Source organism: Pieris rapae, chromosome 15 (genome assembly GCF_905147795.1).
Source record: "Pieris rapae chromosome 15, ilPieRapa1.1, whole genome shotgun sequence".
In the NCBI taxonomy this organism is placed as follows: Eukaryota; Metazoa; Arthropoda; class Insecta; order Lepidoptera; family Pieridae; genus Pieris; species Pieris rapae.
The window spans coordinates 10,030,001-10,042,205 of record NC_059523.1 but is presented as its reverse complement, the minus strand read 5'-3'; the positions used below and the strand labels follow the sequence as shown (position 1 = coordinate 10,042,205).

General features: G+C 33.7%; 1 protein-coding gene across 8 annotated transcripts in view; it reads left to right on the top strand.

Annotated features, from left to right (window-relative positions):
* The window catches only part of LOC110995930 (glutamate decarboxylase), a 31,548-nt gene that overhangs the window by 8,415 nt on the left and 10,928 nt on the right, over positions 1-12,205 (top strand). For 2 of the 8 annotated variants that reach the window (XM_022263344.2, XM_022263345.2), the window contains exons 2-6: positions 689-821; positions 1,879-1,962; positions 2,508-2,583; positions 8,590-8,699; positions 8,828-8,954. In XM_022263344.2, coding sequence (XP_022119036.2) covers positions 1,897-1,962; positions 2,508-2,583; positions 8,590-8,699; positions 8,828-8,954 — 379 coding nt within the window. In that variant the 5' untranslated portion in view covers positions 689-821; positions 1,879-1,896. The other 6 variants (XM_022263346.2, XM_022263347.2, XM_022263348.2 and 3 more) reach the window with 5 other exon arrangements.

Genomic DNA, 12,205 nt, shown 5'->3' with positions numbered 1-12,205 from the left:
GGAACGAGCTACAAACAGGCACAATCCATTAATCTTCTTCTTGATAGATTTTTGTAGGATATATCCTACAAAAATCTATCAAACATAAATAAAAATATTTTCTTGAAAAAATGCAAGCATTCCATCAGTATTTTCTTATGACGTTGTCACATTCAACTATCATCAGTAATGCGACTTTACGGACTACCAATTTTTATTTATAAACAGAGGGGAGTGACGCCAGAAGAGCTATATAAAACCTAAATTTGCCGAAGCGTGTAAACTCTCTAGATTTTCATAGTTACAACATCAGTTTCTTCATTTAATCATCATCATCAATAGCTGTCCTTGACGGACCTTCTCCTTCCTTTTTGTAGGTAAATAATAAATAAAAAGATGGGAGAATCTTTTTATAAAACCTCCTCGTTTTCCTTTCTATCGGATACCATTCTATTACATCCTTAGTCCATTGTGTTAGTCCTCTATATATGTCCAATCTAGTCTATAACTAGTCGTCTAGAACTATAAGTAAGCACTGGTTGCAGCAGGGTTTTGTACACAAGCTTGGTATTTTCGGAAGTGGAAAAAATAGCGAAAGAATGAAGAGAACCTTTATTTTTTATGCGTCTTTCCTAGCGCAACTAATTTGAAATAATAACTTATGAAAAATATTATGCTATTATTAATCTAAGTTTAAATTATTATTCAGAGCAGTGTCGGCCTAATGGTATCATCGTGCAACTGTTATCTCTGAGGTCACCCATTCGAACCCCGGCTGTACACAAGGACATTCTGTGCGCATATACGCTCGTACGGCACAGAAAAACATCCGGAGGAAACCGGTATGTATACTTTAAATCCAAGAAGTCGTCGTTAGTTTCAGGTACAGAAGGCTGATCACCTACTTGCCTAATAAAAAATAAGTCGATATGAAACTGTTACAGAAATGTGATGCAATTTCGTGAGTGTATAGGCCTCAATAGTAGCGATACCGGTTGAACAGTAGATTGATAAAAGAAAATCTGTCTGAAATAATATATTTTATATGATAATTAATCACTGACATTTTTTCATTTTTTTTTTGGTTTAAAAATTTTGTTTATTTTATTACGAATTTGTATTGTAAACCTCAGCCCATATTAAATTAAACGAAAGGAGAAATCAATTCTTGTTGTATGTCGCAGGAGTTTTATACAAATTAAATTACAATTTCAACAAACCACAATGCAATCGTTGCAGACAACGCCTCACAAGATTGAGATTGGGGACATCTTCTTGAAAAATATCAAAAATCTAATATTAGAATCTCATCGACCAAACGGGTTGACCTGGATTCCCTCCACTTCCCATCCCATTCCCCCTTTCACCTTTCAACCTTTGGAGCACGCATGCGTGCTATATAAGCCCTGGACAGCCTCCCAATATTCCCAGTCTTCCTCCAGCATCCCGCCCCAACAGCTGCACAGCTGGTAATAATAAAAAATATCTAAAATTCAACATATATGAAAAATATTAAATTCTTTTACAATTTCATTAACGATCCCTTTTGCCACATAGTCATCAGATTTTCCACAAAAAATATATCATATAAGTAGTGAATTTGGTTTGAACAGGTATGTAATGTTTTTTCTTTAATTACAAATAGACATTTAGAAGTAGTTTTAGTGCCATACATGTCCTTCTATCTTCATTTTGACCTCTCGACCTTATTGTATAGATTTTTTATGAGCATGCGCAGTACTTAGCGCAAATTTAAAAAGTAACGTCCAAATTTATCCTTGACGGGCTACGATTTTCTGACCACATTTCTGAGAGAAAATGCTTTTTGCCACTGTTTTGAGCGGCTGATCCTTTCCACCAAAGAGGTTATAATTAACAAACCTTTTTTCTTGTTTACAGAATAAAAAGAAGCTAGCAATGTCCAAGCTAACTCTGGACGGCTTTTTTTCGTACTGCAAACAAATAGCAGAACACATCCAGTTGGTTCGTTCACATTCTAGTCGCCATTTTCCGCCATATTAGCTGCCATATTGATTTGCTATCCGCCATCTTGACCTGCTTTGCATGAGCTTTTTTACATTTATACCAGAAGTTTATTTTATAAATAGGTATGGAGTTGTGATTTTAAATGATTCGTAACAAATCAAAATGCGACCTCACAGATATTTTAAAATCGGATATATTACTAATTATTATTTGATTCCTTTCATTGTTTAATAATTCTACTCTAGCGTTATTTTTGCCTTTAGAAGTTAATATCTCGACATTAAAGAGTTTTGTTATTATATTTATCATTATTTTTAAATAACGTAATAAAATGAATCGCTCTCAAGAGCTGCAATGCTTTTACTAAACTGCAAAGTTTTACCCGTAATATTGAAAATGATTCAGTCATCACAAGAATTGTGTATCCTTTCATATTTGACGCGTTTTGAGAGATAAAGCTTTGGGACACAGGTTCTTGGCAATCGTTTAATAACTGTAAGATAACAATTACTTGCAATACAAATGTGTATGTTTGTCTACAGGGCGACAGAATGGCATCTCTATCCGGTATGGGCACACCAAAACTCACTTCAGGCGTAGGCAACCTGTATTATGACTGTAAGTAATATTTTTTGGATAAAAAAAATTATTCCCAGTGGTAAATAGAAAGAGATTATAGAGGATTACCTAAGTAAAGTAAGGATTAGGAAACTTTTAAATTATTATTTCATCGTATTAATCTGGATTTTTAAATATTATTTGGAAATAGATTAACTGCGCAGTTCTTGATTAACTGCGCACTATATATGAATAAACATAAATGATTTTTCCAAAATTCTCTGAAAGGATTTAAATTCAAAAAGAGCAACACATTTTTCTCGGTATTTAATTTCCTTGTATCGCCCTCTGACGGCGGTAGATAGCAGTGAAATTTGAAACCAGATCCGGTTTGAGCATCCGGATACTCTCCGACATTAGGTTATGCCTTCTCCCTTTAGCTATTTTAAATAGTGGAAAGCAATCCTATGGATAACACTTGTCACATGGAAAACAAAGGACTGGCAGACATGAGTAGTATAATAAAACTATAATAAAAAAGCAATCAAATCTAATTTTAATTTTTCTTTGTTGTGTGTCGGAATGTTTTCTAAAAAATTTAAATTCAGTTATAAAATATTTCTGCTTGAAAATAGATATTGCTGAGCTATTAAATAAAGACTTGAGAACAACATAAGGGGTTCATGATCCTCCATATTCTACTGTTGTGCGTTGGTGTGCTCAGTTCACGCGAGGAAGCACCTTGCACCTTGTACAAGACGACCCTTTCAAGGGACGCCTTACATTGGCAGGGATTAAACAAATGATTGAAAATAAGAAAAAAATGTCTCGGATTGTCGTGTTACTGTGTTTTATAGCAGAGAAATGAACATTTCGTTATGTATACTCATATTATAATGAGGAAATATTTGAGTTTTTGTATGTAGGTTTGTTTTATTACAAAAACTACTGGACCGATTTATTAAAATATTCTACCGCAAAGCTGCATCTTCACTGACTATATTATGAGTTTACAAAAATATGGATCCCTAATAAAAATGCAATAATATAACACAAGGTGTGAAAAAAATATTCACAAAAATCTGTCACCGGGTTGGCTGTGGAAACTATCGAAAAATATGTATCAGTGTCTACTAAAAGAATATTTTACCCATAAGCAATTGTATTTTGATCTATCCTAAATTGGCACTCCAGAATATTCAATTATTTTGCTGCCACAAAACAAAACTACGTCAAATGTTGTGTTTAGCGAAGTTGTAAGAATGTGACTGAAGTTCTACAAAAATTTTCTTCTTAAATATTATAGAAGTTTTGCATTTTCGTTTATATTTATAAAAATCCATAATAATCAAGATAAAATTTCCTGGACTGATTAAAAAGATTATTTTATTACCTTCTTAATCTCAATCATTTTTCAATACTGAATTTTTTAAATTTACTAATGTCGAACATTCTACGTAAATTATGTTACGACGATCGGTATCTACGCGAGTAAAATCGAGGAGCATTACTAGTATTATATATATATATATATATATATATATATTTATATATGTATACACAAAGATTTGGTTATGAGAAAAATGGGTGACCAGAGAATGCTTTCGCCAACTAATCCACTTTCCGAGCGGCTTTATCCATTGGCTTTGGCAGTGATTAGGGTCACTTCATCTTCTACCGCATTTACAATGGAGAGTGTTCAGAAGAGTTCTTGGGATTAATACTTGCAGCTGAATTTCATCATCGGAAGTCGAGGCAGAAAACGACATTCGAGTATGTGGAACCAGCTCCACCTGAAGTATTTGGGAACCCATTCGACTTACGGTCCTTTATGTAAGTGTCAATTACTTATACGGCAGCTACGCACTTGCGAGCCTTCTGGCAATGAGTGTCCATGGGCATTAACATAAGATGACCTTACTACTTCACTACCTTACTTGATAACGCGCACTACACCAGAATTGAGATGGTCGCTATTCAAGAAGCCGGTTTCGAATTGATGGAACAACCTCCATATTCGTAGCTCCGAGTGATTTCTTGCTACTCGTATTTCCGTGGATAAACAAACACATCAGGGGCTATGAATTATAGATATGCAAATTGTATTTAAACATGAAAGGTAGGCTACATCGAAAAAAAAAAAAAATTTAGTAAATGCTAATTGCGTCATACTCATTATCGTCGAACATCGAACACACTACCAACCTGTCTGTTACATTTTCTACTCTTTAATATAGGCTATTCTCTTTGGTTCATGCGACTATATATATAAATAAAACTTTTTTAAAGATTATAAACATGAAATTATGATGTTATTATCAAACTATGTATGTATAACATACTTATTTAATTACTTTTATTAAACTATTTCATATAGTGCTGACATTTCTTCAATCTTTAAAGTAGATTCATCAGTAATAAATAAGCATAAAGTAAAATCCCTTAATACCATAGACAAACAACCGCAATCTCGCGGAATGGTCGTAAAAAAACAATCACTGTCTATGCTCGATGGGGCAGGCGGGAAACGTAATCCCAAAATATATTACCATAGACTACACATAGACTGGGGTAGTTTAAATATTTCTTATGACCTTTCTGTTGACACAGAGCAGTGTAGTCCTAGTGGTTTCTACGTTTCAAGCCTGGGTTCGTGTTCGGACTTCGGCGCTGTGCACCAAGTTTTTCTTCCTATGTGCATTTAACAACGAAGGCAACACGCGGAATCCTACTTTAGGCCGAAAAATCTATGGGATATTTCAGCCTCAGAAGGCAGATTACCAACTTGCCTATTAAATTGATATCATTTTTATTATTATTTATGAATGTGTTATCATTTATTTTTAAATATAACATTAATATTAAAATTGTCTTATTCAAAATGTATTGAAAGTAATATTCGTAACAATATTTATGACAGGCTCAATGTTTTCTCGTTACCCTTAGAGGAAAATCGTGAAAAGGGCGTAAAAATCTATTACTGCTGCTAAATCCACATCAGTCTATCAACCCGGATCAAACGAATGGGTATTTAAGACCGGCCTTATGCCTTCTGATGAGGGATAAGTCTACTCAGAAATATAACTAATTGTACTCGTATCAAATAGGATAAATTGTGAACATCGAGTTTCTACGGGCTCCGAAAAATCTTGTTTAATTTAGATTATATTACCGTTACATAATATATTATTTTAGATTTGATTAAAACAACAAATAAATTTATTCAAAACAAATAACATAGTACATAAAAATATACCTAATAACCTTAAAATTTAATAATTAAAAAATATTATTAAAATGAGTCCCTTTAGGCACGTTTCTGAAGATACTGACAGCGTTCCCCCTTTGAATAGCTAGACTAATTCTTTGCCCGAGGTAGCTGCCAGCTCTTCATTCTCCTGTGATGTCGACTAACCTTTTTGATAATTCCCTAAAAAGCCTTAACGCGCAAGGACCCCACGGACCAAGGGTCTCGACACCGAATGGGACAAAATCTTATTCAGAGCCTAGACAGGGGTCTAGGCTCTGAATAAGGTATTTGCAGGCTTTAGCTTTTTCAGCCGCATCAATATATTATTTATAAAGACTCTGTACTTAATTTACAGTCATATTTTGTTGCATTCGTTGAGAATTTATGATTTAAAAAACTATTCAGAGAATTTAATTAAAATTCCGAATATATTTTGCTAACCCTAAGCGCAGCTGTTTCGTAAGCGAGCCTAATCGACCGCTCGAGGGCTGTGAGTGAAATTCCAGAAATACTTGGGTATACAAGTATACCTATTTGTTATGAGTTGGTATTGCAAACAGGTTTTATACTTTTTACTTCTTTGATTCGAGGAAAGTTTCAGTTACGTTAATTAAATCTATTGATAGAATATTTATCTTAATAACGTAACATTATTAATGTTACGTTGGACGAAATTCTACTGGGGTAAAAATTTTACTACCGAGTAAAAGTAGGCAGGTAGGAAGTTATGGAATGGTGACCTAGAAATAAAACGAGAAGTAAAGGTAAACAACATCGTAAATGGCAAGATGATATTAAAAAGGTGGCAGGAGCCAAATGGATGAGGAAAGCAAGAGATAAATCTTTGTGGAGAACACTTGGGAAGGCCTTTGCTGAAAAGAAAGACAATCAAGAAACCGGTGTCTCATATTAAATAATATGATAATATTTAAATTTACCTTCATTAAATTGCGTTAAAAAGTATATAAAGTAGAAATAAGATAAAATGTAACTTACAAGAATGTAAATAAAGGCTATATTTATTAATTTTTGTAATAATAGTAGGCACAATAATTAATACGTAACTACAGCCCTTAATGACAAAATTTGAAACGAAGTTAATCTCCTATCTATACAAAAGTAGACGAAAACGAATAACTCTATGATACGTTCTAACATGGCAACATAAATATATAAAATTGCTCTAATTTGATATACCCTGAACTTCCATGAGTGTCGTAATCCAAACCAAGACACAATACAGCAATTTGACAAACTCAATCATATCCAAAAATCACAATACCGGTTAATTTCTTACAAAGTTCTCATTGGCATTCGGCCAGCGCGCGCGGAGTGTGTTTGACAGCCAAGTGATAGTATTACGCGAGGATTACTCCGAGGGCTGCAGGACCCCTTATGGAGTAAGAGGGTTACACTTAGGATTGTGTGAAGTGAATTTTGTTGTACTCAGTGTTAATGTATGAATATGCTAACTGTGGGAAAGCGAAAATAAAAATGTTTTTAAGAAAAAGCCTTTTCTTATGAAATTGCTTCAGGTGCACAGAACACATATTGTACCGTACCTTATGCAACTTTCTATGTACAAGAGTTTAATTCATAAATAGTTTTATTTCTATATAAACCCTTACAAGAAATACAAATGTTTAATCATAATCTAAAAGGGAGCATAAGAATGATTAAAGACTTGTGAATAAAAGTAAAGTTGACGTTAATCGTTGGTGACAATCATTTTCTGATTTATCAGGATTTGTTGGTTGTGTAAACCAACAAATAGTATCTAATACTCGTAATTGTCATGTAAATAAAATCCCTTTGGAAAAACCAATTACGGTATATGACGGTCATATTTTTAAATTTATTTATTTATTTATTTATTTACACTTCGTTGCTAAAGAAATACAAATAACACAGTATATATAAATTACAAGGGATGCAACGGGCGGCCTTATCGCTAACAAGCGATCTCTTCCAGGCAACTTACAGGCAACAGGTAAATGTTAAGTGAATGCCTATATATGCCTATATAATGGTGCCAAATACAATTTGCCGATTATACAATAAAATGTGTGGGATAGCTGAAATAGTTTATCAAAAAGGTAACCATAAAAACACATAACGTGCGCTTACTCCAGCCTATACATTCCTGGACATAGGGTGGATATTAAAAGCAGTGACTTTTTAATCACAGGGGGCCATTCGACCCAGCGAACAGCGCCGGGTTGGAAAACGTATTGTTCCGGAACACAATGCTTTTTTAAAATTTGCATTCAAAGAACATTTTAAAAGTACGACTAGAAAAATATCCTTAAGAAAGATTCTTTAAATTAAATAATTACCATTTTATAATTGACCTCTACTTTCTTCAATGTTAGGTACCTAACCATACTTAAAAGTCGCCTTCCTTTTTAATATCGACATTTGTAATTAGATCACAAAAGAATAGAGGTAGTTCTCTCTCTCAGTGATAGTTAAAATAGAGCATTATTGGCGTAGTGGCTCCAGCGTGCGACCCTCAACCTTGAGGTCGTAGGTTCGATGATGCCGAAAATTGGCTCGAACGGTGGAGGAAATATCGCGAGGAAACTGGCTTGCCTAAGACCCAAAAAATCGATGCAACATCTCAGGCATAGGAGGTTGATCACCAACTTACCTATTAGATTGACAAGTGATCATGAAACAGATACAGAAAACTAAGGCCCAGATGGTTAAAATAAAATCAATGGTACAAAACTACCTATATTGCCCTTATTGGATTAGCAGCACTTTTTCCTAATCATAGGATTAGAACATTTAATATCGTTAAACTGTTGTTCCAGCGATCCTTCCGTATCGCGAAGACGCAAGTCCACAAACACGAGAGTTCTTAGCGCGAGTAGTGGACGTGCTTCTCGATTACATACAGCAAGTTAATGACAGGAATGAAAAGGTATAGTAATTTATGTATATTAATTTCTTCTTACGTGAGGACAGAAATGAAACCAGATAATATTTTGTATCGCATGTTACTTTATAATATTAACTATTTACAGTAGCATTAATATTTCGCTCAATCAGATCCTGGAATTCAAAATGCCGGAGGAGATGCAAAAGATGGTGGATCTGCAACTGCCTGAAAATCCACTGCCTCTCAAGCAACTCCTGGAAGACTGCAAGATCACCCTCAAGCACCAAGTCAAAACTGGTAAGTCTTCATTTTTTTCTATAAAATATATTCTTTATTTGTTTGTAAATAGATAAAAGCTTATTTAGATCATGTACAATCTTAGCCTACATAATAATAATAGATAATTATTAAAAATGTATGAAAAAAGAACTAAAAAAAAGTTTGGTCCCCGTGGCAGTGGGGGGCACCAGCTTATGCACTTGTACCCAACAGTCTCCAATCCAAAAGGAAAAACTTTATAGGGTATTAAAGTTAGAAGACAATGTATTGTGATGATTACTGTTATCTCTAGCTATGTTGACCTAGTGGACAAGACAGTTTTAAAGTCCTCTAGTGCCACTGCATTACTACTTGTTTATTACAGTACATGTAAATGTTCTCGATAGCGTTTCGGTCTAATATATAGAGAACCTTAGGATTATTCTTATTGCCGTATAGAAATATATTTGAGGCATAGCATCCTCTCGTAATCTTGAAATCATTTCGCGTGGCTGCAACAGAAGCAAGTCGGGGCAATCATTCCAATACATTTGTACGTTTAATTGAATTGTTTGCTAGGGGCGGTCGATGTAGGGGCTCAATGTGTCCATCAAATGCGATTTAGTGTCTGCCTCGACTTGTTTTATTGCGAGAATAAGGGACTTTTATCTTGTATAAGATATATTTTTTTCTAAACCATAATTATTCAGTAATTAGACAATGTGTAAAGAAAAAGCGAGGAAGCCCAAAAACTTGGGAAGATGAAATAAAAAGGATAGCGGGAAATAATTGGAAAATTGTTCCAAGAAATATAGTGTACAAGTGGAAGAATTGGGAGGTGGCCTTCACTCCGTCGGAGGTCGAGTACTAGTGAAAACATAAATGACTTGGACTTAGTGTAACTTAACTAACTAGTGTACTCGAATAAGAATACTAGATAAAGGCTACTTTTATTTCATTTAATTAGACAATGATTTGGTAAACTTGTTAACATTGCACATGATCCAACAGACCGACGATTTGATATTTTGTTAGGTTGTTTCTAAAGTAATGTGGTGTAAATTTTTTATATGCATTTGTTTAGAACGTATGTATTGTTACATATTTCAAGAGATCTACACACATATACTATAACATTGCATATTATAGCATTATTACTAACCAAACACTTACAGAAAATATTAATAATAATAATTAAAAAAGGGCATTCTGCCAGAGCCCACAACAGTTTGCGCCAAAAAAGTTTCCAAAAACAAGGTATGCGCCATTTAATAAACTAGCTGCGATATCCTTGTAAGTGTAGTGTTCTAACTTCCATGTTCTAGGATTCCATCCTATAGATACATATCTAGTATACTATTAAGCAGCCCCGACATCTCTTGTGCTTTTAAAACTCATCAAACGCCAGACACCCGCACCCCGTATTCGCTCGACGAAGCAAATGATTTGACAATGCAAGGGACGCATGGGTTCTTTTGTAGAAGAACTCGACAATGTTCTTTACGTTTTAAAGTTTTTTCTTTATGGATTAGGAGATTGGAATAACAATCTATCCATAATGTTAAATATACTGTTGCCTTCTTAACTTCTTGTGTTCCTCAAAAGATCATGCTGATAACAATTTAGCACCTTACAATAATATTGATAAGTTGTTAAAGATTACTTTAAGAGTAAAGTCCTGGCGTTCTTAGTGTTTGTACCGAGGGGCGTATAAACTTATCAATTAATAGCAAAGTTGTCTAATTAATTATCGGCGTGTGCCGGGGCTCACGGGGTGCCCCTCAAATAAAAACAATGGCTAAGCCGCTGTAAAAGCCACCTGATTTAGTGGCTAAAGTGCCCTTATATTACGCAAATCATTGGATTATGGGAATGTTTGGTGGCTATGATTTATGGATATTTTGAGATTCAATTAAAATCCATTAGTTTGTAAGTACATCACGTTTAATGTATATGGCAATTTAATTTTTTTGGAGTCAACTTAAGAATATTTAATGTATCAACCAAGGCTCAAAGTAAAAATGATAAGTTGGTTGATTTTGTATAAATAATTTTTATTAAATGTATCACTATGTATCATATTATATTTTTAATCACGCTAACTTATTAACAAAGCTTTCTTTGATATTGTACAGTGTCCAGTGAAAATGAAAATCACAGTTACCTATCTGCATTCTATAGTTGATAGATCCCCTGTCCGACACAGATCAGGATTATGGATCGTTTCAAGCCATTGTGTGCAGATAACAGCGTCTCTGGCATTGTTGTGGAGATTTTATATTACCCAATTTTCAATAAGCACTAAAAATTTTACCAACCTTATTTCTTGAGATTGCCGGGTATACGCGTAGGTTATTTTTATGTATATAATATATATGTATATGACATCATTTTAAAATCCTCATCACTGTAAAAAGATTAGTTCTTAGCGGAATTATTTTGGTCGTGTTCATCGGTTATGTCAATATTTTTCTTCAATTTTAAATTACCGCTTAGCTGGAAATATCACTTTATTATTTTAAAACAGGGTTTTAATTAGAAAATTATAAATATTTATTACATTTGGTTCCAATGTGCCGCGACATTATGAGTTTGAAATGATGTTTAGAGTGTGATATCGAATACTTTGTTATTTACTTTTTAAAAATTTCATTTAATGCAATTATTAAAGGTAGATTTGGAGGGTAAGAAACCGTTTATTGTTTTAATTACAAATATATAAATAGTATTTTTCATATTATAATAGTTTTTTTTCAAAGAAAAGTTTTACAAATTTTTGACTCAATTTTTACTGTTTGGAAAAGTTGATTGTTTTGTAAAATATGCAGTGCAAACCCTTTAATCCAATATAAATAAATCTATTGATAGGAAAACAAACAAAAACGGATCGTGGCCACAATGACGACTGATTGCTGTCAGTTGTCACTTTGAGAAGCACGTGCCGCGGGGAAATTATAACCTCAAAATCACCCCTTACGCGTAGCACCATTTTCCCTTAGCTTACTGTATCATTTTTGTTTCTATAGAAAAAACTAACAACCTTCAATTTTAAAAGCTGAAATCTTTAAAAACCTTTTCAACGATTTCTAGTTAGTATTTATGCAACGTTTAGAAATGGGCAGTAACTGCATGTTAAATTACGAAATCATATTTAACAAATGTAAAACTGTATTGACTTTATTTATACTTAAATGTTATATAAAATAGTTTAACTTAGCCTAGGAAGTCGTAAATATTATTTTTCGTTGACTGTATATACAGTTTGGACTCTTGGGGGTTTGCAAGGAGAG